The sequence below is a fragment of the Ovis aries genome, chromosome 3, assembly GCF_016772045.2.
Source record: "Ovis aries strain OAR_USU_Benz2616 breed Rambouillet chromosome 3, ARS-UI_Ramb_v3.0, whole genome shotgun sequence".
Taxonomy (NCBI): Eukaryota; Metazoa; Chordata; class Mammalia; order Artiodactyla; family Bovidae; genus Ovis; species Ovis aries.
In genome coordinates this window covers 162,109,499-162,134,312 of record NC_056056.1, presented here as the reverse complement: position 1 = coordinate 162,134,312, position 24,814 = coordinate 162,109,499, and the positions used below count along the sequence as shown (strand labels likewise).

General features: G+C 51.7%; 2 protein-coding genes across 12 annotated transcripts; one reads left to right on the top strand and one right to left on the bottom strand.

Annotated features, from left to right (window-relative positions):
* The first annotated feature begins 196 nt into the window (after positions 1 to 196).
* Positions 197 to 9,242, top strand: MBD6 (methyl-CpG binding domain protein 6). Of its 9 annotated transcripts, XM_042247014.2 has the most exons (15): positions 1,966 to 2,210; positions 3,234 to 3,297; positions 3,477 to 3,613; positions 3,902 to 4,004; positions 4,120 to 4,282; positions 4,499 to 5,551; positions 5,726 to 6,387; positions 6,667 to 6,820; positions 7,003 to 7,172; positions 7,290 to 7,703; positions 7,783 to 7,854; positions 8,060 to 8,123; positions 8,269 to 8,438; positions 8,705 to 8,768; positions 9,028 to 9,242. In XM_042247014.2, the coding sequence occupies exons 3-15, from the start codon at positions 3,501 to 3,503 to the stop codon at positions 9,036 to 9,038; spliced, it is 3,213 nt and encodes a 1,070-aa protein (XP_042102948.1). In that variant the 5' UTR covers positions 1,966 to 2,210; positions 3,234 to 3,297; positions 3,477 to 3,500; the 3' UTR covers positions 9,039 to 9,242. The 9 variants fall into 9 exon arrangements, 7 of the variants coding, with proteins under 7 accessions (XP_042102946.1, XP_060268885.1, XP_042102948.1 ...); XM_042247012.1 differs by lacking the exons at positions 1,966 to 2,210; positions 8,705 to 8,768 and adding an exon at positions 197 to 229; XR_006059354.2 differs by lacking the exon at positions 8,705 to 8,768 and having other exon boundaries at positions 7,802 to 7,854.
* Positions 2,585 to 22,996, bottom strand: DCTN2 (dynactin subunit 2). 3 transcript variants are annotated; one of them, XM_042247020.1, is made up of 15 exons: positions 22,822 to 22,996; positions 21,879 to 21,947; positions 13,915 to 14,011; positions 13,694 to 13,755; positions 13,217 to 13,315; positions 12,788 to 12,948; positions 12,447 to 12,597; positions 12,062 to 12,127; positions 11,815 to 11,853; positions 11,559 to 11,636; positions 11,403 to 11,474; positions 11,075 to 11,177; positions 10,871 to 10,962; positions 9,760 to 9,842; positions 2,585 to 2,693 (listed from the first exon to the last, which is right to left on the bottom strand). In XM_042247020.1, the coding sequence occupies exons 1-15, from the start codon at positions 22,855 to 22,857 to the stop codon at positions 2,600 to 2,602; spliced, it is 1,302 nt and encodes a 433-aa protein (XP_042102954.1). In that variant the 5' UTR covers positions 22,858 to 22,996; the 3' UTR covers positions 2,585 to 2,599. The 3 variants fall into 3 exon arrangements, with proteins under 3 accessions (XP_042102954.1, XP_012030058.1, XP_004006585.1); XM_012174668.4 differs by lacking the exon at positions 2,585 to 2,693 and adding an exon at positions 9,398 to 9,557; XM_004006536.5 differs by lacking the exon at positions 2,585 to 2,693 and having other exon boundaries at positions 9,398 to 9,842.
* Between the last annotated feature and the right edge of the window lie 1,818 nt (positions 22,997 to 24,814).

Here is a 24,814-nt window from a genome sequence, read left to right as displayed (position 1 = left end):
GACCTCGATCCTCGGAGCTGAGATCTTTTAACAGGGCCTTGCCCTCCTCTCTGGGCGGGTCCAGAGGCCTACCAATCAGGAAGCGGCACGCCGGCGTTGGCCCCACCTCATCCCTTACGTCCGCCACTCAGGAGCCTCGCGGCACCGCCCCCGTCGCTCCCTCCCGCTTGGGGGTCGACTTAGTGTAGGACCCGGAAGTGGCTTTGGGTCACGAGGCTTCGCGGAGGAGGTGAGTGAGTCATGCGCGCGCGCGGAGGGGAGAGCTGGAGGGGGAGGGGAGGAAAGGGGGGCGGGGATGATGCAATGTTTGGCAACCGGTATCTGCGCGCGCACGCGCAGGGGACTACAAGGGTGGTGGGAGGTGCAGGGGGGGGTGGGGGAGAGGAGAGAGGGCGGGGCGCCAGCTCCCGGTACCCAACGGCCCCAACGGCTATCAACTGTGGTCGCCCCTAAGCTGCGGTGTGAAGGCTCACTGCAGCTTGTCTCTCTCTAGAGCTCTTGTTCCGCCCATCTGACATTACCCTCCGTTTTATTTCCACCAAAAGAAACTCCCATTTTCCTTGCCCCTGATCCCTTCCCTGCTAACGGACACCAGGTCTTTTAAACCTCCCACCTTTGAAAATTTGCATTCATCCACCAGGATTGTTTGCATCTTCTCGAGTTTTCTCTCAAAAGAAGCCAAGGAGCTTGACGTCCCTTGGTACTCATTTTAAGCTCTTCTCTGAAGAGCACCCTTAAACTTTTTTCTTTGTAAAGTATCTGATGAGCCCTCGGCATGCCAGAATTCGTGTTCTTTGCCGGGTGGCCCCGATCCCACTGTTTCGTCTAATCATCTTCCCCCAGTGGTGCTCTGCTGCCCTTCACCAAAGACCAGGCCCGCCCTTTTCAGTTATCAGACCTGCAGGTCCTGTGACTCCCTGCTGTGAGGAGCTGGGCTCAGGCCTCCTACCTTAGGTGTTTGGGCTACAGTAGAGCCTTGTTGCCTGCGTGCACGTGAGCGCAAGAATGCCTGGGTCTGGGTTGTCAGGAACCCTGATTCTAGCCTCAGCGGTCCCTCACTTGCCCAGGGATCCTAGGCCAGTTACCTAATCTCGCCGTGCTTCACTGTCCTTGTTCGTAAATAAAAGATCGCCTGCTGGAAGTGAGATTATGAACTTGGAGGCAGCTTGAACAAAAGTGAAAAGCACGGTGGAAAATGCAAACTATATTTCAAGTGCCATTAGGTAGAAAACGGAGGCCATGTGGTGGCCTGTTACATATCCTGTCATATCCTCATGGGGGCAGCCAGAGTTTGTCCTAAAAAACTGTCACAAGGCTAGTTGTGGCTGGATGGCAAGTATAGGCGGTGGTGTGACCAGTGACAGGTCCTTGGTCAGGCCTGCACCACTACTCCGGAGCTCCATTTCTCCTGTAAATGGGGGTGGGGGTGGCTTGGACCAGATGGTCTCTCCTGGCCCAAAGACATGACCAGGTTGTCAGTGACAGGCAGAGGTCATGTGACTTGACAGGCCGGGGTCGTGTTTTGACATGTTGACCTGGGGAGGCGGGTCAAGTCCCAGCACACTACCCGGGAAGCCTTTGGGGCGGGGCAGGGCAAGTCGCGACTTTCATCTTTCAGGGCCGGCTCCTCCCGGACCTGGCATTCCTGGCTCCCCGAACAGATTGTGGCTTTGGAAGGGGCCCCTCCCCGGGGAGGGCTGGGATTGGCCACCAGTGGCCTGGGAAGAGGCTCGGATCCTTCCGCGGAGGGCGGGGGGGTGGCCCCCGCGTGGGGTGTTTGTTCTCTTGGGGATTAATGGGGGGTTGTGGGGGAGGGGTAGGCGCGCTCCCGCATGCGCACTGCGGCCCCTCCTGTTGGCTCGTCGTTGTCCGCTGGGCGGGGGCCCGGCCCCGCCCCTCTCCCGTCCGGGCAGCGGCGGCGGCTGCGGCGGTGGCGGCGGCGGCGGCGGCGGCGGCGGCAGCGACGGCGGCGGCGGTAGCAGCCTGCGCGGTGCCTTCTGGGAACGGAATCCCCAGGGCTGCCCCTGGCCCCCATGGCGCATGCGCGGGAGGCCGCTCGGTGATCCGCGGCAGCGGCGGCGGCGCTTCCTGCTAGGACCGGCCGGGGCTGTACCGGAGGCTTGGGCTCCACCGACCCTCCTCCCACTCCCTCCCACTCACCCTCTGGGCCGCGACTGCGCAGGGCGGGGCCGGCCGAACCATGGGCCGCGGTGAGTGCAGGGCCCGGCCCCCCCACCTCGCCCCTCCCCCTCCCCTCCTGTCCCTACCCTCTGCCCCCTCCGCGTCCTCTTGGCCCCTTTCCCTGGCCCCATCCCCACTCCCCCGCCCTCACCTGCTCCCACCGTTTCTCTCTCTCTCTGCTTGACTTTTGCCTTCTTCACCTCCCTCCCCTCAGTGCTTCGCCCACCCTCCGCCCGCCCTCTCCCCAAGTTCCTTCCTACTTCGTGCGCCTTCCCCTCCTCCCCAGGCTGAGGGAAGCAGGCTGGGTGACAGGGCGCCTTGTTATGAGAGGGAAAGTTTAGAAGCCGCCGGTGTGGGGTGGGGGCGATGGTAGGTTTGGAGAGAATACTTGCAGGTTTGTGGGGCGTCCCCATATGTATCAGAGGAGAATCCCTCTTGGAGCTAAACTGAAGCCAGTGGGACAGGAGGTGCTGATTCTTCTTGCCTTAGGCTTGGGGGGAAATCCGGAGCTTCTGAGAATAGTGGGAGAAGACAGAACTGTGATTCCAATGTTTCTTAAGACCCAGGTGAACTAGATCAGTGATTGTCTAGTGTAGCCAGGCCATGGGGGGACTTAGGCTGGTACCACCCGAGCGAGCAGTTGGGCAATTGCCTGGTGTTCTGCGGGGCAATCCATACTTTTTATATGATCTTCCTGAGGGCGAGGGAACAGCAGGGGCCAGCCTTTCTGGGAAACTTCCTAGAGATTATGGGAATTAACCCGCACTCCTGGCTGAAGGTTTCTGTCCTTGGTGGGATGAGGGGGCCTCGCCCTTTATATGTCTAGGGATTGGGCTGTGATTCCCCGGTCCCTGAGAGTTGTGGCTTTGACCCTTTGGTCCCTAGGGACTGAACGTGGAGAGGATGGTTGTGGGCTCAGCCACCAGATCCCTGGGATCTTTCTGGGTGCTTACCTCCTGTTACTAAGGATCTTTCCCTTGAGTGTCCTGGTCTGTGGTGCTCTAGTAGGTTGGGCAGATTCCTGACCGTCCTTTCTCTCTCCTGTGTTGCAGGTGTGGGCTAAGCCGGCGGCCCCGGCTTTAGACTGGACCCCACAATGTTTGCAGACATGTTCAGGTAGCCATGGTGGGCTGGCAGAAGGTTCCTCCTCATTCTCTCCCCCAGCTCTCTGAGGGTTTCCCTTTGCTCCCGGGTTCTCTTGAGTCTCCCCACAACCTTTGCCTTGCGGGAATACTCCCTCAGGTACCCAGCCCAGTTTAATCCTGCTAATGCCACATGAATGTCTGTGTTATCAGGCACGTGGGAGCTGATTACACACAATGAATGGGGGCAATGAGAGCAGTGGAGCAGACAGAGCTGGGGGCCCTGTGGCCACATCTGTCCCCATCGGCTGGCAGCGCTGTGTTCGAGAGGGTGCTGTGCTCTATATCAGGTGTGGCTCCCCAAGTTCCCCGGTTTCTATCCCCAGGCCCTTCAGTTGCCTAAGTTTTCTCTCCTATTCCTTCTTCTCTAAGCTCAGATCGCTGGTGCCCTGTTGCTCTCTGTTCCTCTTCCTTCCTCGGCTTTTTTGCTCTCTGTGCCTCTGGTCCTGTGCACTTGTTCTCTCCATCTTTTTCTCTCTGCCCTTCCTAGGAAGGTCTTTGAACCTTTGAAGGTTCTTTTAGAGTGTCTTCCAGTTCAGTGTTATCTAGCCTCACACTCTGACCCTATCCTCTCCCAGTCCAAGTGGCACAGAGCTGTCTTCCTTGGAGCAAACCCGGAGCTACCTCCTCAGCGATGGGACCTGCAAATGCGGTCTGGAGTGTCCACTCAACGTCCCCAAGGTCAGAGTGGTGAGGGTGAGACTGTCAGAGAAACTTAATGCCGGTCACTGACTGAGGTAGCTCGCTCTCAGATTCTGCTCTCTCAGGGTCCTTGTCTGTGCCTTCCACCTTACAGGTTTTCAACTTTGACCCTTTGGCCCCGGTGACCCCGGGTGGGGCTGGGGTGGGGCCAGCATCAGAGGAGGACATGACCAAGCTGTGCAACCACCGGCGGAAAGCTGTTGCCATGGCAACTCTGTACCGCAGCATGGAGACCACCTGCTCACACTCTTCTCCTGGTGAGTGTTCTCCACTTTACAGAGACAGGAAAACTTAAGGGTCTGGAAGAGGGGTGGTGGGAGGAGGTCTGAGAGAGAGCAAGAAGGGTGGAGTGGGGAACTGCTTGGTGAAAGGAGGGCACAGGGAAGCTGGGAGTTTGCGGGGGGAGGGATGGAAAAGACAAAATTCCTAGAAGGGGAGCCACAGGTTGATGCTTTGTTTCTCATTTATTGCAGGAGAGGGAGCAAGCCCCCAAATGTTCCACACTGTGTCCCCAGGGCCTCCCTCTGCCCGCCCTCCTTGTCGAGTCCCTCCTACAACTCCACTCAATGGGGGTCCTGGCTCCCTTCCTCCAGAACCACCCTCAGTTCCACAGGCTTTCCCCCCTCTAGCAGGCCCTGGGGGGCTCTTCCCACAGCCAAGGCTTCCTGATCCTGTCCCCTCTGGAGGCAGCAGCAGCCCTTGTTTCCTCCCACGGGGGAATGCCCCCTCCCCAGCTGCACCTCCTCCACCTGCTATTAGCCTCAACGCCCCCTCCTATAGCTGGGGAGCTGCTCTCCGATCCAGCCTGGTGCCCCCTGACCTGGGCTCTCCTCCAGCCCCCCATGCTTCCTCCTCACCACCTTCAGACCCTCCTCTTTTCCATTGTAGTGATGCCTTAACACCCCCTCCCCTGCCCCCAAGCAATAATCTCCCTGGTCCCCCTGGCCCCTCTGGTCCTGCCACTCAGCCACCAGTGTCTTCAGCCACTATGCACCTGCCCCTGGTCCTGGGGCCCCTGGGAGGGGCCCCCACGGTGGAGGGGCCCGGGGCACCCCCCTTTCTTGCTAGCAGCCTACTCTCTGCAGCGGCCAAGGCACAGCACCCCCAACTCCCCCCTCCCAGCACTTTACAGGGCCGAAGGCCCCGTGCCCAGGCACCCTCAGCTTCCCACTCTTCATTGCCCCGTCCCTCTCAGCGTCGTCCCCGCCGACCCCCGACTGTGTTGCGATTGCTAGAAGGGGGCGGGCCTCAAGCCCCTAGGCGGAGCCGTCCTCGGGCCCCTGCTCCCACCCCCCAATCTTTTCCTCTGCCAGAGCCATCCCAACCGATTCTCCCTTCTGTGCTGTCCCTGCTGGGACTCCCCACCCCTGGCCCTTCCCACTCTGATGGAAGCTTTAACCTTTTGGGGTCAGATGCACACCTTCCTCCTCCCCCCACCCTCTCCTCAGGGAGCTCTCCTCAGCCCACGCACCCCATCCCACCTGCCCTCCCTGGGACCACCAGTGGCAGCCTCAGCAGTGTGCCAGGTACGTGAGTGCATCAGAGCCCTTCCTTAGGGTACAAAGAGACTGCCAAGACGTTGAAGGGAGAACTTAGAGAGCTCTGTAGTGGTTTTCTGGGTTGGGGGGCAGGGAGTTTGGATTCTTCAGATACTGGGAGAAAGGGTCTCTCTAGAGCTGAACCTCTCTTTTTCTTTGCAGGTGCCCCTGCCCCACCAGCTGCCTCCAAAGCCCCCCTAGTCCCCAGCCCTGTGCTTCAAAGCCCATCTGAAGCGCTTGGGATGGGGGCCGGCCCAGCCGGCCCTCTGCCTCCCCTGGCTGGTGGGGAGGCTTTCCCTTTCCCCAGCCCCGAGCAGGGCCTGGCGCTGAGTGGAGCTGGCTTCCCGGGGATGCTAGGGACCTTGCCCCTCCCTCTGAGTCTGGGACAACCTCCACCTTCTCCATTGCTTAGCCACAGTTTATTTGGCGTGCTGGCTGGGGGAGGGGGACAACCTCCCCCTGAGCCCCTGCTCCCCCCACCAGGGGGACCTGGCCCTCCCCTAGCCCCAGGTGAGCCCGAAGGGCCTTCACTTTTGGTGGCTTCCCTGCTTCCACCACCCCCCTCAGACCTTCTTCCGCCCCCTTCTGCACCTCCTAGCAACCTCCTTGCCTCTTTCCTGCCCTTGTTGGCCCTGGGCCCCACAGCTGGGGATGGGGAGGGATCTGCAGAGGGAGCCGGGGGTCCAAGTGGGGAGACATTTTCAGGTCTGGGAGACTTGCCCCCCCTGCTGTTCCCCCCACTTTCAGCTCCCCCCACCCTCATAGCTTTAAATTCTGCGCTGCTGGCTGCCAGCCTGGATCCCCCCTCGGGGACACCCCCCCAGGTGAGGATAGGGGGTGAGTGGGTGGGACAGAACAAGAGATAGAATCAGAGATGGGAGCTGGGAATCGAAGGCTTTCAGTTTCATGTCTGAGCTCTTCCTTAGGGCCTTTGAGGAGGGCTTAGTTCTTAGCTGGGGGTAGGATGGACTGTAAGAATTGGGTCTGTATTTAATAAGCATGGCCTACTTCAGTGGGGCTTCAGTGAGATTTGTACGTGAAAGTACTATAAACTTATTGAATACTTTACACATGTAGATGTTACAGCTATTTTTTCTTCTTAGCCCTGTGTCCTGAGCGCCCCCCAACCTGGACCACCTACCTCCAGTGTCACCACGGCAACTACTGACCCGGGGGCCTCCTCTCTGGGCAAGGCCCCCTCCAACTCAGGGAGACCCCCTCAACTCCTTAGCCCTCTGCTGAGTGCCAGCCTGCTGGGTGAGTCTGAGGGAAGACTCTGTGGTGTGGGAGAGAAGAAAGGAAGCAGAAAAATTGGGAGTAGAGACTGGATGAATTAGGGAAGAAAGTCTGTGACCACTGAGTCAAGCCTGAAAGAATAGGGTCTGCTCAGCCTAATTGGTTTGCCCAGGGAGACCCTTGACTTCACACTTCCTTAACAGGTGACCTGTCCTCGCTGACCAGCAGCCCTGGAACCCTCCCCAGTCTGTTGCAGCCTCCCGGCCCTCTTCTCTCTGGCCAGCTGGGGCTGCAGCTCCTCCCTGGGGGGGGAGCTCCTCCACCCCTCTCAGAGGCTTCTAGTCCCCTAGCCTGCCTGCTACAGAGTCTCCAGGTGAGGGGATGGGTGTGTGTTAGGGAGAAAATTTTTTCCCCAAACTGGAAATAGACATTTCAAGTTAAAAGTAGCTGGAAGTGCATTGAAACTGACAGAGATCTGTTTTGTCTGCAGATCCCTCCAGAGCAGCCAGAAGCCCCCTGTCTGCCCCCTGAGAGCCCCACCTCAGCCCTTGAACCGGAGCCTGCCCGGCCTCCCCTCAGTGCCTTAGCCCCACCCCACAGTTCTCCCGATCCCCCAGTCCCTGAGCTGCTCACTGGGAGGGGGTCAGGGAAACGGGGCCGGAGGGGAGGAGGGGGACTTAGGGGCATTAATGGTGAGGCCAGGCCAGGCCGGGGACGAAAGCCTGGCAGCCGGCGGGAGCCTGGCCGACTGGCCCTCAAGTGGGGGGCACGTGGTGGCTTCAATGGACAAATGGAACGGTCCCCAAGAAGGACCCACCACTGGCAGCATAATGGGGAGCTGGCTGAAGGGGGTGCTGAGCCCAAGGATCCATCCCCTCCTGGGCCCCATTCTGAGGACCTTAAGGTGAGTGTGGATTAAGTAATGGTTATCTGGGTACAAAGGCCCTGAGGAAAGGTTGAGGCCAAGGTGTCTTTTCCTACAGATAGTCCATCTTTTCTCAGGTATCCCCAGGGGTAGTCAGAAAGTCTCGTCGTGGCCGCAGGAGAAAATACAAGTGAGTATACTGGCCTTTCCAGCTTCTTGTTGGATTTATAGCAATAGTTAAGAGTGATTTGGCTTTCAAAAAGGCAGTACTTACTTGAATATGAATAAGGATACTATGCCTCTACTGTCCACATGTAGAAAGTTTCCCACCCAAACTCTGAAAATCCCCTGGCGCTCAGGGACGTGCTCCTGATCCACCTGTGCCCTTATTGCAGCCCAACCCGGAACAGCAACAGCTCCCGCCAGGACATTACCTTGGACCCCAGCCCCACAACCCGCGTAAGTGTGCGTCACTGCGTCGGTGGGTGGGAGTGCATATAAAGGATGAGGCAGGAGGAGAAGGTTAGTGGGAGTGGGGAGAAAATAAAGGACTTCCTGATACCCAGCTGTTTGATCACTTCTTTCAACTTCCCCTCTTGTATAGGCGGCTGTCCCTCTGCCTCCCCGGGCCCGCCCTGGCCGTCCTGCCAAAAACAAGAGGAGGAAACTGGCCCCATAGCAGCCATACCTGGAGCTGGATCTGACCCTGACTGGGGAGAGCTGAGTGCTGAGCCTTGGGAGCCCCTGCCAGCCACCTGCACCTGTGGACAGAGGGTGGGGGCACTACTCCCCACTCAGAGCACAAATGCAACCCCTTCCCCCACAGTCCCATCCTGAGCCATTGCAGGGGGTAGGGAAGCTCACCCCCTCCCCCCCCAAAGCCATGTCACTGAAAAGGCCTGGGGGGGGGTGGTATATGGCCCTCTCCCCACCAGGCTAAGGGGAAAACCCCCTCCCCCAGGTCTTTTATTTGTTTAAGTTATTTTTGCACAAATGACTCTTTTATATTTAATTCGACTTCATTGCCTCCCTTTTTGAAGCCAGCAGGCTCAGTTTACAAACCTGTGAGCTACTGTTGGCTGCTGCCCTCCTTCCCAATGAAAGGTACAAAGCAATAAGCATCATGCGTCCTCCCCTCACCCCTGCCAACACCCCTCTGCCTCTGGCTCAGGTTGCTCAAAGCACAGATCCCCCTCTTACCCTGTCCCCAGGTTTGAAACACATAGCCTCATTTCAAGGTGTAGCCAGCTTCCCTCCACTTTCCTCTGGGATATGAAGAGGGGGTAAGGGGGCAAAGAGAGCCCTCTGGGTGTCTCCTCCCATACACACTACACTGCCCCTTCTCCCCCATCAAAACGCTCAGAGACGTTGTGACGATGCGACTGAGGATTATGCAACATGGTCCAACCGGAGCGGCCAGCATGACCAGCTGTCCAGGGGCTGCCTCCTGCCTTTTCTTTTGTAAAGACAAGACCCTTGGGAGTTTTAATTCTGTTTTGTACTTGCCCTGTGGGGCCTCCACTGCTTTTCTATGGGAGACACTCTTAATTTAACAGATGAGAATATTTTGAAACTCTGGCTCTGACTCTGTCCTCATTTTTTCCTTAGTTCTTTTGTAAGAACAGATTATAATTTAAATCCTACTTCTGTGGTAGAGAGTGCTTAGACTGTCTGTTACACTGCGTATGTCTCTTTCAGTGCTGCCTCTTCCCCAGGAAACAGCAGAGGCCACACAGAGTACAACAGCATTTAATGGTCAGAAACAGTTGTACAGTATTACAGTCAGCCACAGAAGCTGTGCTGGAGGACAGGACCCAGTCCTCCCCCACACCAGGCAAAGCAGTATTGGGCAGGAGCTGGCATGTGGCTGGGCCATGTCCTCATCCCTGTGGCCTAAGAGGAGACCACCATTTAATATCCCCAGCTTCCACTACTCTTCAGAGGAGGGGGTGTAAGCCCCACATGCAAGAAGCCCTTGCCCCCAGTGTCAAATGGGACGCAAGAGTTACGATTAAGGAGAAACCCTGTGTAAGGTATTAATAGAGTTCAAAGGGGTAGGGATTACCCCTGTCCTCCATCACCCAAAGGTGCTCACTTTCCCAGTTTCTTCATCCGTTCATCGATGTTGGCAAAGTTCCCCTCAATTGTGGACAGGTTTCCACGCATCGTCGTCTGCACCTAGAAAGCGAGAGAGCTGTTTCACTGTCAGGTTCAGGTGCTTACCTGGGTGAGGCCCTGAAGAAATTCTCTGAGAGAAGACAAAGACATGCAGGAGAGTTCCCTGGTGGTCCAGTGGTTAGGACTCTGCACTTTCACTGCTGGGGCCCAGGTTCAGTCCCTGGTAGGGGAACTAAGATCCCACGAGCTGCACAACAAAGCTAAATTAGAAAAAAGAAATGGAAACAGCTTGTGGGCCCCAGAATGGGAAGGTGACTTGGAGCACCATGGACCTAGCATGGGATCTGCTAAACAGGCAGGCCTCTTAAGAATTCCCATCCTGACTTTAACCAGAACAGTTCTTTCATCTGTTTTATGTACTGAGGGACAAACAGGATTTTGTTGAAGTAAGGGTTTCACTCATCCGAAGTTTTAGAAAACTGCTTTGGAGGAAGAACATACCATGCCAAGCACTTTAATTTATCTTGACAGTCCTGTGATGCCAGAATCCCAACTGTAGTGCATCCCCCAGCACTGAGAACAGTGCCTCTGCCATAACCTGAAGACTTGCTCTGTGCTGGGCACTGCTTAGAGAATGGAGAGGTGACGCTCACAGCTCAGCGTCAGGAAGGAAGGGGCAAAACCAGGTGGGAGCCTGGCTCCAGATTTCAATGCCCATGTTCTGTCTAGTGTCCTGTGCTCAGGAACATCTGGTTGAGGACCCAGGGAGGATAAAAGCCAGCTGAGACTACAGAGGGAAAAGGTAGGTTTTATAGGAAGAATGGAGGTTTACTGAGCTCTTACCAATTCACTCATATTACTTCATTTCATCCACATAACTCTGAAGTAGGTATAATTTGCCAGATGGTGAGATGGAGGTTCATAGGTTAAATAAGTTGTCACATGTCCCATGGCAACCAAGAAACAGTATGGAGACTCAAACCAAACCCCTGCCACACCACTGTGCCACCAAATGGGCCAAGGCAGAACCCTCTGGAGCTGAAGCTGGAGAACCTTGCCTGTGTGTGCTGGGGAAGGGAGGCACTCACCTGAGTCAAGAGGGTGGCATTGTCCTTGAGGGAACAAGCAATCATCTGCTGTGTGGTATCCAAGTGTGTCAGAAGCTGACCAAACTGCATGGCTGTGAAAGGTCAGAACAGCAGGCATGGCATTAGAATCCAAGACCAGAGGGAAGGGAACAGGAGTTGCTCACTTTCCATTCCTCTTGACACCCCTTGTGGCTGGCCTCCCACCTTGTTCGTGTAGCTGTTTGATGGTGACAAGTCTCTGTACCAGCTCAGGAAGGGAGGTGGCAATGGGGCTCCAGCGCTGTATGGTTTCATACAGCTGGTGCACCTGGAGGGACAACATAGTGACCAACTTCAGCCAAATACACCCCATTAGGGTGAGACAAGTGCAAGCTGGGGCAACAGGGAAGCACTGCCTTATCTCAGCTGGTAAGAGCTTATGAGGACAGTAGCCTGAGGATTCAGTGCTCTCATGCTTTGCTCTTTCCAGCAGGAAGAGTACATGAGGGAGCAGGAAAGGGTATGAAGATGGAAGGAAAGGTCTCTTCCTGACCTTGCTCTGTGTATCTGCATCCTCTACAGAAGCTTTATGCTTGGCAATCTCATTCACTTTTCCCAGCACACTCTGAAAGCACAGATTTTAAGCAAAGGCATCAAGGTCTTCCAAAGTCACTAGCTGCCTGTAATCCAATTTGCCTCCACTTAATACCTGTAACCGAGCCTCCACTTGGTCCAAAACTGCAAGGTCCAGGGCGCCCACCTTCGCCTGCAACAGCTCTACAGTATCCTGGGGGCGGGGTCAGGACAAGTGCCATGAAGCAGACAGAATCAGACTAGAAAAGGCCACCTCATATTCCACTGAAGGTAATGAATAAACAGCTACAGATCCAAAAATAATTTTCTAAGCAAACCCAATCCTGATATCCCCTCTGTCATCCAAAGACTCCAGTTCCTTTTACACTCACCATGAGGCAGGCTCCCTGCAGACCTGCTGAAAGGGGATTCTGATGGGGAAAAGAAGCAAAGAAGTTAGTGATTCTCATCTCTCCAGGTGATTACCACCTTCTCTCATCCTTTTGGGTTCCAGCAGGCAACTGCTGGCTGCTCCTGTAACTGGAACCTGTTCCTGACTCCTCCCTGGATTCTGTGGAATGCTGTGGACCTTAGGGCTCAGGATGTGAGGGTTGGAACAAGTACAAGAGAGCACCTGACCTGAGCATCCTGATCACAGCGTACAGTGGCTTCCAGCTCTGTCAGGCGCTTCTCGAGTTCTGCCACCTAGGGGAGGAATGGGGATATTTGCCATCCACCTACCTCCCTTCTGCTGCAGTGGGAGGTAAACCTTGCTCTTTGCTGGTCTGCTTGCCCTCCCCTCCCCTCTCCCCACCACTCTGCCAAGGGATTTCTTTCTCTGGAACACAGCCCTAGTCACAGTCTTAAATGAGACATCAAGAAGAATCAAGCATTCCCAGCACCCTCTCCCCAGACATGATTCCTTGGAGGGTAGCAGGAAAGTCTCCGGAGCCACATCTTCCCTGGCCCCTTAACCAACATTACATACATCCACACACATACACAAACACACACAAAAACATACTTTGGCAGCTTGAGAGAACTTGTCCTGCTCAGGCCGAGAATGCAGTTCATAAGTGACCAAGCTGCTATCTGGGGGGGTCCCACTGGTGGTCTTGCCCCCTGAACCAGTCCCTTTGCTGTTCTTTGTTGCTTCCAGCTGCAGCAGTAGGCGCCTGGATCAAAAAACCAGCAATATTATCACGACTTGAAGGATGTGGGTCAGCTCAGTCACTTGTTTCTGCCTCAGGGTCAGCATTAAGGAACAGCTAGGCCACCTCTCCCCTTCGCAGCCCTGTCAATACCTGGCTGGAGTCCCTCTACACCCCAATTAGCAATGATCTCCCAGCAAAGTCTGGCACCCACTTAGCCAGAGCTCCATCGGGGTCAGTAAGGTTGATTGCGGCATCTGGTCCCAGCAGCTTCTCCAGATGGGAAGCAACCAGCTGCTGCTTCAGGGTGGCCAGCTGTTTAGCCAACACCACGGGGGTCAGCTTCTCCTCAGTGGCTGATTCCTTCACTGTCGTCTGGTATGAAAACAAATAGACAGTGAGGGGTGCTAAGAGTAAGTCAAGAAAAAAAATAGATCAAGACCCTTAAAGATAGCTGTGGCTAAAAGTCAACTGGGCTGCTCCTTACCCACTTACAGCACTAACTATAAATTCATGTGCATTCCCAAACTCTGAAAACCTCAGCCCCCTTAGGGAGGAGCTTAGGGAATCTTTCTCCTCCCGCTGGGAGGCCTTCCTCTGCTATGTAAGTCATAGCAGAAAGGTGAGAGGAGAGTCTAGTTACCTTGATTTTTTCAACTTCAGTTGTCAGCTCTTGGACCTCATGCAGTAGTCTCTGGTACTTTTGCTGGGGTGTCTCCTTTACTCCCAGACCCTCTCCAAGCTAGAGAGCAAGCACAGATGGTGACATCACACCTCCTAGAACAGGGACCCTCAAGAATGTATTTAAAAACAAACAAACAAGAATGTATCCAAACCCAGTCCGAGTTTGTAAGAGTATGATATCCAAATCCAGTCTGAGTTTGTAAGGGTATTATACCCAACCATCATCCTCACTCAGAAGACCTGCAGAGAGCTGGAGGCCTGGAGACACTCCATAGCCAATAGCAGGGGGACAAAACATCCTCCCCTGCATCCCGCTGGGCTTCTAAGGAGCCCCAACCAGAGAGGAACCCAGAATCCCACCTATATCCCTGCTCTGTCTTAAATGCCCACTGGATAGGATCGCTGCACTATTCCCATCAACACACAAACAACAAACCATCTCATATTCTCCAGATTCATATCCCGTTCTTTTGGTTTTTCCAATTCGATCTGAGAAATCTGCCAAGAAAAGAAGATGGAATTGAGGGCCTGATCAGGACCCACGGCAGTCATGATCTCAGTGACTGTGAGGGCTTCCATAAGATAGCTCTTTCCCCAAAGCAAATGTCAGTGAGGCCTGAGGTCAGGCTTCCCCATCCAATTTCCAACCAGTCTCACCAAGTCCCTTTGTGCCCACTCTCTTGTCTTTGAACTTGTCATAGGCAGCATTGGGATTGACAATGATGTGCTCCACACTGGTACTGGTCAGCTCCTCCTGCAGAAACAGGTAGTTCAGGACAGGGGAAGATTCATTCCCACTCTAGAACTTCCCAGAGCCCCCCAAATCCCCAAACCATTAGGAGACTGGGCTCTACTCTCCCAAGGGGAAAGAAGGACAGCTCCAATCCAAGTTATCGACCCAGGTTCACCCTAGGAAATGAAAGCTTCCTGGTAAGTTTGGAGTCTCAGTTGTATAAATATTAACACCCTGATTCAACTGGGAACAGAGGCAGCATAACCTCCCCACCCATTCTGTACATAAGCCTCCTCATCCCCTCCCCTTCCCCAATCCAACTGGGCCCTCCCAGTTATCTGGCAACATGATGCACTCAGGGCAAGAAACCAACCTGACCTCTTTTAACCTCCCCCTCCCAAAAGTAAATTTCCTTGCTGCTGAGGAAGTCCCTTTTCAAGCTAACCTCCCATCCTTGCTGGAGGGAAAGAGGAGCAATCAGGCTACTAGCTCTTGAGCATCAGAACTTGCATGTGCTGCTAAAGGGAAGGTAACAGCTTTTAGATACAAGAGAAGGTTGGCAGAGGACCTGGCCAGATGCCATTTCCAGACTGCCATGAAGTCAGGGAATTCAGGGGAGAGAGAGAGGAGGCAGATACTGGGTTATTTTTTAAGGGACATCTTAGAAGCAACAGCATAAACTGTATCTGGTTACCAAGAGTACCCATCGGCAAAGGCCACAGGTACATTCTGAAACAGAGATAGCCCTGCTTCTTCTCAAAGAGAAGCTGCAGCACTGGCCTCTTCTCCCTGACCCTCTGCTGTTTCTCAAGCACTGAAGCTCTTTCATAGGAGGGGGCATGGCAAGCAAAGTGAAAGAAACTTTACCCTAGAAACTGAGGCAGAAAGGTTCCCTCCTTACTAGTTTATCTGTTAGCGGTTCACAGTCTAATAACTACACCAAAAACAAGTCCTCCAAACTGCATGTCTCTCCTTCAATTGTCAGCAGTCCAACAGGTCTCATCATGCTTCTGGAGAAAGTTGAAGGAGACCTGGAAAGCCTTTTTCTTGGAGTGGACATCACCTTCTACTGGAGAAAGGCAAAGAAAGTCTTCTTTCTTTTAACCAGAACAATGGTTCTCAACCCTGCCTGCACAATCAAATCACTTAGAAAAGGGGTGGGGGAGAAAAGAGGGATGGGCTCACCTCTGCAGATCTGATTGAACTGTTCTGAGGCAGGGCCAGGGTAGTAGACCAGTTTAAAAGCTACCCAGGTCATTCTAATATGTATCCAGCACTGAGACTCTCTGACTGTCAGTGGGTACTAGGGGCTGATGGGGCGCGGGGAGAGGTTATGATGGAGAAACATGGAGAAAGAGCAGCAGACGCAAGCTCCACTCTTCATCTCTGCTCTGCTATTACCGAAGGAATCAGTATGAGTGGCAGATTTATAAACGAGGGAGGAGGCAGGTAAGGAGAAAACATCAACTGTGCTTTTCACCTCTTCAGGGAAGTGCTGGGCAGAGGGGCAAGAGCTAAAAAAGATTAAGGGGAAATAAAAGGTTTCAAAATCCCATATGAAAGTGCCTACGGGAAAAAACAACTGAGTCACATATTCTCTCAATCTTCTCTGAAGTGTTATGGCCAGAGCACCCACTGGTCAAATAACTGTGGTCTCAGGCCTCTAAAAAGTGTGTGTCCGAGATGGACTCATGTTCAGGAAAGAACATTACCCTCTTTCAAGCTCACCCTCAAGAATAAGAATATGCCACTCCTCCCTCTGACAATGAGGTAGGGAAAAGAAAAAAAAAAACCTCTTTAGAAGGCATAGTCTACAGACTAAGGAAAGCAATCACAGCTACCATTTTGTTAAGCCCTTACTACGGGCCAGGCACTACACAGACGAGAACATACTTTCTTATTTAGTTTTCTAAAGAGGGAATGTGTGGAGTAAAAAAGGGTCACCACTGGAGTGTGAGTGTCGGAGCTTCTGGACACAGCAGGGACGGTCAGTAATTTCATCTTACTAGTCCTGCTGCAAGAGCACATCCTGGGGCAGAAGGGCTACCCAGCGCTGGCACCCTCCTGGAGCCTCTCCGAGGGTGTGGCTCCGAAGGCTCAGGTGGACAGCACACTTGAGCCCTTCAGAGGCACCGACTCTGCCAGTGTCTTGGAGGTCTGGGGGCATGGGCTGGAGGTAGTGTCATTATGGTGATTCATGAGATGGGAAAAGGTCAGCTGGGGTTGGGGCTGAATAGAGGAACAGAAGATTTAGTAGAGACAAAAGGACAGAGAACAACTGTCCATCATAGCACACCCCGTTAAAAAGCAGATGAAAGGTCAGGCTTCTTACCAGCTCCTTGTGGTTTCCCCAGAGGTGAGAAAATCAAAAGAGTTAAAGGAAAGGGATGGGGAAATGGGGGTGAGGGAGGGGAAAAAAAAAAGACAAAATTGTTATTAGCAAATTGTCACATGCACTACACGACAGTCTTCAAATATACTGCATCTCAGGGCCCAGGGGAGCCTAGCAAAATTGGGGGCCTAGCCAAGAAATTTCAGCTGGGGTCACTGCATACCCCAAGAGAAAGAAGAGCTTGGGACCCTGTCCTCTATGGTGGTCAGGATGTCGTGAAGCTTTGCCGTGAACAGCAGCAATTCAGGATCACCTGGGAACTAAGGGTTAGGTGTTGCGAGCCAGTGGCACGGAAGAAAGTGGGGGCAGAGAAGGCTGGGGGAGGCAGGGAGAAGCTGTAGAAACGGCAGAATGTGAAGCAGAGGCTGTGGAGATGAGTCTGAGGGCTTGTAGCTGATTGAGGGTCCATGATTCTCAAGGGAAGTAGTTCATGGCTCAAGTCTTCCTGTCTCTCGGTTTCTCTAGTTTTGAAGAATTAGGCATTTGAATGGCAGAATCAGTCATAATGCAGGTGCTTATGTAGGTGGTTTCATGTGACTTTGTGTTAAGCAGAACAAAGTGAACTTTCTAGATTATAGATGGTAAGTTCAATGAAATGCGAAGTACCTAACTGCAGGCCCATCCTCATTCAGTTGCCAGAGGAGAGGCAGGGCAAATCCTGGTCCCTTGTGTAGTCTGGTGTGTTTGCATCCATCTTGAGTGCTTGGAAACTCACCCTACACTCTGAGGGATCCAGAGCAACTCTGCCATGATGTGCTAGCACAGAGTCCAAAAGACACTCAGATTCACAGCTACCAGACATGTGCAGAACATATTCTTCAACCCTCTGTTCACAGGGGTTGGAGGGTATACAATGGGGAAAAGTAAGAGTCTTTCAAAAAGAGGCCTTATTTTAGCCCAAGCCACACAGATAAGGCTTCACTTCCAAGCAAGACTGGTTAAAGAATTGCCAGGGAAGGACAGATATATGTGTATGAAAAGACATGATGGGATAAAAACAACTACATTCTGCCCCAGAGATTTCAGCTAGATGCATCAGAACTTCAAACTCTAGCCCAGCCAAGACTCCTCTCTCAGTTCAGGGCAGAGGTGGATCCAGGTCCTGTGGTCTAAGGCTGGGATGTCTCTGTTACCTTTCTCTTGCCTCACCAAGCTAAAACCAGCTTGATTAAAAACTCAAGGGAAAAGAGAGGACAATCAGCCATAAGTTCAAGTCCAAGTCATGAGGAATGGGGGAGGACAGAAAAATTAAAAAAAGAAAAGTGGTATATGCATATTAATTTGTAAATCATATATACCACCTCCAAGTCTGACCTACGGTTGGGTTGGGAAATGAGATTTTTGGGATAATGTCTGTAACCTGGAGTAGTAACAATCACTATGGGAGCCTACTACACCCAGCCAACTTGATTAGAATTCTAAGTGCCTTGATCCCAGGGACATGACTTCCCAGTCCCTCTCATTAATAATCTCCCAGACTCCCCAGGGCTGTTTGGCTAAGTGGCTGTGCCTCAGAGGGCAAGACCTGAGGTCCTAGATCAGAAACAGGAAGAGGTCACTGCCGCTCGCTCCCTTAGCCTGTTCAGGCTCTTTGCCAACACCGCAGCCAGGGGGACTTCAGTACCATGAGGACACGGAAGATGGATAGTGCTGTAGAGTAAAACTGTCCAGGATGGACCAACACAGTGCTGACCATCCAACCATTTCTAAAGGAGGGGTACAGAAACAGGAAGACTTGTGGAAGCACAAAAAATCCAAGTTAGTCCCTTAAAATGCATATAACATCCCTTTCCTAGCCCATTTACTTTCTCTAAAGCCTTAGCATAAGGGAATATTAAGATGAAGTTTTCATCTTAATCAGGTATAATCCACACACTGCTAAGAAGTGAGGACTGCTGCTGTCCCCCTTGTTCTTAACCCCTGTCCAGAATGGCTAAAAGTCATTCCTTTTCTCTTAACTCCATTTCAGTCTGTGGAGGAGAAAGGCAACCCCCTTCCAACTTCTGCTCTTAAATTCCTCATGTCCAGAAGTGTTCCTAGTCTCCATGCTTCTATCCCATCCTCCACTGGACAGTTTTATTCTGCAGACGTCACAAGGGGAAGACACAATGATGCATGAATCATAGTTGTGTTTCTAAACCTGGATTAAGAATCTTTAACCATGAGGCCAGCAGGGCCCTTAGTGACCCGGCCAGAGATGCATTAGAATTTAAAGCAATTAGCTGCGACAATAGCACAGTGAGAGCACTGCATGCGAGATGGCAAATGAAAAAAAAAACATGCAGAGAAGAAGCATTGAATGATCTTACTTGTGCAAACTAGTGTCCAGGCAAGGTGGTGAGGAGGGAGGATGGGGGAAGCATTAGGAAAAACTCAGGTAAGTTCCAGTGCGCCAACAGTCAATGAACACAATCAAGCATACTCTGTGATATCCCAAACTGTAAGGAAGAGAACTTACTATTTCCCATCTCAGGCTGGTGGAGGGTCTGGCATCATTTACCCTTTGGAGAACTGAAGGCCCTGCCAGGGCCCCACCAAGCTAAGGCTAGGTCATTTTCCCCCTTCCACATGGCATCAGGATAGGCATGGCATAGAGGGAGGAATTAATCCTGTTTCTAGCGAGTTTTCTAAACTTACTCCCCCTTGCTCCAGCACTTCAAAAGTGGGGAGCAGAACGCCTATACAGACCCAAGCGTAGGCTGTGGGCTCAGTGGGGAGGGAATTCCAGCTGAGAATTAGCTTTCCTGACAAGACATTTTAAGAAAAGTTTCCAAAAAGCTCATGGCCCAAATCAACCCAGGAGTGTCTGATATGCAGAGGGGATCCTCCTACACTGAGGAGGAAAGGGCTAGCCTGTGTGGTTTTCTGGCCCATTCACTTTAGAATATTTTAGCTCCTGCTAAAACTGTTTTAAAGGGACAGCAGAAAAATCAGGACCATTTTTACCTAAAATAAAACCTTCTACTATTTCCTTTTCCATCCTTCCCACTATGGGAATTGCAAACTTTTCCGTTTAAGTAAACTAGCAATTACAATCTTTTGGGTGTATTACAGGGTATTATTTCCTTCGGCAGCCTGATTTCTTCCATAGCGGAGCAATCGAAGGAAGAAGGTGAAAAGACAGGGAAGGTCGTCAATAACCTTTGATTACTTCTTTAGATAAAAATCTGGAGACCGCCCTGAAAGGTTCCATTAAGAAGTTGATCAAATTGGTTGTCTCCAGGGAGGAACTGACCATTGGCAGGCAGCAGTGGGAAGAGACACTTTTTGTTCTATGTACATATATTACCTATTTTTAAAACTAATAAAATTAAAGTTCCAAATAATCTGGAGACTAAGGCAGAGCATGCTCTTGCTGGAGTTAAGAAGGTGACTGAAACCTCATGGTTCAGCCACAATAGTGGTGGTGTGCAGTGTGATCCATAATGGGTCTTGGGAAGGTAAGTGAGAAGGGGACCAGCTGCTAGTGAGAATCCAGGCCTCAAGGAAATGAGGATGCTGGATTGTCTAAGTACAACCAACTGCTCCTCAAGTTGCACACTTACGTCAGTATTAAGAGCAGTGGCAGAACCATTAGTCAGCTGACTTCCCGAGAGCTGCCCTCGTAAGGCCCACAGGGACATGCAGGGGCCAGAGACATTAGCTGACATCAGGAAACATCTCAGACCTCCCCCACTCCCGCCAGGGCTCCTGAAGTAGCTGAGTCTCCCGACCCTACTCACTCCTCCCTAGTGATAGTGTCATTCTGCTGACCCTTAGGTGATGGAGGCAACTTAGCTCCTCTTGTGTTTACCATCCAGTTCTTATCTACTTCTATACTGGTATTCTGGCTACATGCTGCAGGAAATGAACATCAGCCCATCAGACACCCCGCTAGATGCTACTAAAATAGGCTGCTCAGGTTCAGCAGGGAGAAACAGCCAATCAGCGCAGAAGAGTCAGGTTCTTCCATGCCTGGGATGAAGGTCATGCTCTTCTTATTAAGAGACAGCCCATGATTTCGAATGGAAAATTACAATTTATTTTTTGGTTTGGAAACGGGACTGCTATATTACCTGTTTGATCATGGTCAGTGACAAAGGGATAAACTTCCATTCATTATTTCACCATGAAGGCTTGATATTTTATAGATAGAGCCCTAGGCTAGAGCTGAACAGTCTCTGAACTATGGTAGCAGAATGGAGTCCTCAGTATATATATATATACTTCTGCCCTTTGAGTCATAAATAGCTTCTTAATAAGATACCTCTTAGAGTGAAGGTGCAAACCTAGGTCCTGAGCAATGACACCACCTGCATTATTTCCAGATACTCAAGTTTGGGGGACAGACTGACATGCCAGCAAGTACAGAAGCAACAAGAACACACCACTCAGAGAGGGGACAAGGAAGGTGTTCCCCACAAAGAAGGAACCACTTCCACATGGGGGAATCAAATAAGGAATAAGTGAGTACGCCAAGCCATACATTATAAGCCAGCAACCAGCATTCTCCAGAACTAACCAGCCCCACAAACGTAGCCACAGGACTCACAGACACACATACAGAGCCTGTTTCCACTGACTCTTAGTCACAACTTTTTTGAGATCTCATACCATCAATGTGACCCTAGCCCAGCTCTCCTTGCAAATTATAGAACCTAAAATACATCCTATAAGACATGTGAACAGATCTTTGCTCCCCTTGGCACTTACACTCAGGGTTTCCACTATGTTCACTTCATTCACTCAGTTTTTTCTTTCATATTTCCTATATGTATCCTAACTCTCTCATTAGTCTGGGGGATTTTTGAGGGAAGGGACATTTTTCCCTCTGTACTGAACAAAAATCAACACAAAATGAACACATTCAATAAACAATGCTAAGTGGTTTCCCTTATGGTTAAAATGTGTCCATAGCTAATTCTTTCCTCTTGAGTTCTTCCTGAATCTGAAAGTGCTATCAAGTCCTCTCCTCTGCTGATATGAAATATTTATGTTCTTCTTCAAATTCCTTCTGCTCTGACTAGTTCTCTTATCTTTCTGAAGTCTCCAATTCATTTTCCTTGCCTAGTGGATTCTGGATACTCACGTAAAATCACGTATAGTATTCCTCTATACTTCAAAGTCTAGCTTGTTAGGATGTTAATGAACATTGAATGAGAGATATATTTTATGAAATAGAAGGTCTAGGTCTTAAACTCATGCACTTTTTAAATGCGCAGGCTTCATGACGCATTACCACGGACTAGCACTACCAGGCCTAAGTCACTAGCACCCAGCCTGTTTTGAAATATTTCAATTTTATTTAAAAGGCCTAAGTATCAGGCCTCTTAGTTTTAATTCCACTGACCTGACTCTCCTTCCTGGCATTGCTCATTTGCAAGTCCTGCAACCTACATACCACCCAGGCTGGGTTGGCATACCCGCTTATTGCTGTGGCTCGCCAGCAAAGGGAAAGGGCCTGCCTGGGAGAGAGATCAGAATCCACAGGAGTCCTGAGGCGACACATAGTCTTACCGCATCAAACTCTGCTTGATCATCCTCAGGCAGGTCGCTGGTTTCATAAACATCTGGCTCGTTCCTGGCCTGCAGGTAGAAGCAGTGACCATCCAACCTCACTACCCAGCAACACCCCTGACCCCACTCCATTTGAACAAGTTAACAGAGAAGTCAGGCTGTGATGCCAGGATTCCGCCCCTTCTTTCACCTGCCGGGTGAACTGCCTGTCATTTCCCATGTCTTAACAGGGGTGGGGATAACAGTGGAGATGACTGATGGTAAATGGTGAGTGTTAAGTGATGACAAAGATGTTGCCCTGAATCTGAAGAATGACGGGTCCTGGGCAATCAGAAGTAGGAGAGGAGCCATCATTAGGCCCTGCACACACTACCCTGGCACAAGGGCTGAGAGTGACTCAGGACCTTAGTACACAAGGTCCTATTCCAACCCCCCACCCCGTGAATGCAAGTAAGGCAACACAAAGGGAGGTACATGCCGGCATGTGCCGGGCTTGGGAAGGAGGTTCCCTAGATGACAAGAGTTCTCTATCTGGGGTTCTGTCACGGTAACCTCCTCACTCTTTGCAGAGTGAAGGCCATCACCAAATGGCTTGGTCTGTGTGTCTGAGGTGGGGGTGAGGGTCTTATGGGAATATCTGGGAGACACGGGAGGTGTAGACACGGATGGTAATAAGCACTAGAGGACAGTGCTAAGTGCCTAGAGACCATTTCTGGGCCGAGAAACCGGCGACTGCCGGAAAGGGGCCTTGTAGGCCTTCGCATAGCCCAGCCCAGTCGGGTCGGAGTCCGAAGGGTGCTGGGGCCGGTCAGGGAGCTAGCGGCAGGAGCCCTCGGGGCTGAAGAGGGGTGCAGGCGGGAAAGGTCACGGGTTGGTGTCTGTTAGGGGTCTTTAGGAGGTTGGGGGCGCGGTCTTGGGGAGCCAGGGCCGGCCGTGTACTCACAATGCCGGGAAGGTCGGCGTACTTAGGGTCCGCCATGGCGGCGGCGAGGCAGGGTTGGGGGACCGGGGCCTCGGCAGAGCCGGGGCCGGTGCTCGGGTGGGGGAGAGGATGGGTCCCGGTCCGGCTTAAGGCGGCCGCAAAGGGAGCGGCGGAGGAGGCGGAGGAGCAGGAAGTCTCGCGACAGGAGTAGTACAGAGGAAGGGTGAAGCAAAAGTCGCGAGAACAGCCCGCTACCACACCCCTGGAGAGGCAGGGATTGGCGAGAACGAGGCCGGGAATGAGGTAATGGCAGGAAACCGCCGCCTAGGATTGTGGGATATGCAGTCTTGGCCCACCCAGCTTGGGTGGGGACCGACGTTAACGCGCTTTGGGAGCTGTGTCACATAACTTATTTTCTTTCGTCTTTATAGCGAGTCTGTGAAAGAGCTTTTACAATTCCTGTTTTTCGGTGGATAAATTTGTTGTTCAGCCGCTAACTCTGTCTGCTGCTAAGTCGCTTCAGTCGTATCCGACTCTGTGCGACCCCACAGACGGCAGGCCACCAGGCTCCTCTGTCCCTGGGATTCTCCAGGCAAGAACACTGGAGTGGGTTGCCATTTCCTTCTCCAACGCATGAAAGTGAAAAGTGAAAGTGAGTCGCTCAGTCATGTCCGACTCTTAGCGACCTCACGGACTGCATCCTACCAGGCTACTCCATCCATGGGATTTTCCAGGCAAGAGTACTGGAGTGTGTTGCCATTGCCTTCTCCCAACTCCTGTCTAGCTCTTTGCAACCCCATGGACCGTAACCCGTCAGGCTCCTCTATCCTCCACTATCTCCCACAGTTTGCTCACATTCATATCTATTGAGTCAGTGATGCTCTCTAACCGCTAGCCATGTCAAGCTCCCAGAAATTAAATGACTGGGTAAAAACAACACAACTAGGTTTGCTAAGGCACAGCCAGGGCTTTGAAACAACAATAAGTAACTTTAATAGAGATTTAATCGTGTTGGGAATGAGAAAGTTAACTAACCAGGTTAGGGCTGTCAGATAAAATACAGAGCTCTTAGTTAAATTTGAATTTCACATAAACAACTAATAGTCTTTATAGTATAAGTATGTCCCATAGGATATGTAGGACATATACATAAAATAGACACATTTTACTATTTTATCTGAAATTCAAATTTAACCAGGCATCCTGTTTTTGAATCTGGCAATTCTATCACAAGTTAATAAACACTTGGTAGCACCCTCTGTGCTCTTAATCCCTTCACTAATGGTTTTCAGACTTTTGAATTTCACAGTTTAGTACAATTAAAACAATATCAAACCTTTCTGAGGATAGGCATAGTATTGCTACTTTTTTATTTTGCCAAGCAAGTATTTGCCAAATCTATTCTCTATTACCATCATTACTTAGTAGAAAAGTACAGAAGGACATACAGTACTCTCAGAATAAGAGATATTCCTTTGAAACAACAAATCCAGCTTTATGAAAAAACTACCGCATTCACATTGTGTCGTGTTTTTTTGCTGGGAGGGATCCATACACGGTCAACTTTTGTCTGACCAGAGACCCTGCATTGACTAGTATTCTGAAACCCCTTCACTAAGGATGTCATCCTGGAGCCCCTGGGGGCCTAAGGTTGGGATATTTCCTGAGCTTGCAGGATGCTGCAACAATTAGAAATAGTGCCAGACCAAGAGACTGGAGAGATGCCTGTTTTCCTGAGTTTAGAACTCATTGTCATTCAATGTGTACTCTCCTGGCTCCTCCCCAAGCCTTTCTCTCCACAGTGCTACTGCCTTGCCATCCAGTTTCTTATGGTGAACCTCTTTCCTTCAGTTTCCTTAAGATTCAAGGTGGGTTAAGGGTATATGTCCAACTCGGAAACCCCTTTAGCTGTGTTCTGAGTGGTTAGGTCTTGTTTGGCCAGGCCATCATTGTCTCTTCCTTGCCTCAAGTGACCTTAGACACCAGACAATTGCTAGGCAGAACCTCCCTCCCT

Coding starts and splice junctions, on each gene's coding strand:
- MBD6 (XM_042247012.1), top strand. CDS start 3,501: ATGAATGGGGGCAATGAGAGCAGTGGAGCAGACAGAGCTGGGGGCCCT. Junction 6,388..6,666: donor CCTCGGGGACACCCCCCCAG/GTGAGGATAGGG, acceptor TTTTCTTCTTAG/CCCTGTGTCCTGAGCGCCCC. Junction 8,124..8,268: donor ACCCCAGCCCCACAACCCGC/GTAAGTGTGCGT, acceptor CCTCTTGTATAG/GCGGCTGTCCCTCTGCCTCC.
- DCTN2 (XM_042247020.1), bottom strand. CDS start 22,857: ATGGCGGACCCTAAGTACGCCGACCTTCCCGGCATT. Junction 13,316..13,693: donor AATCTGGAGAATATGAGATG/GTTTGTTGTTTG, acceptor CTTGCTCTCTAG/CTTGGAGAGGGTCTGGGAGT. Junction 12,598..12,787: donor CCCGATGGAGCTCTGGCTAA/GTGGGTGCCAGA, acceptor TTTTTGATCCAG/GCGCCTACTGCTGCAGCTGG.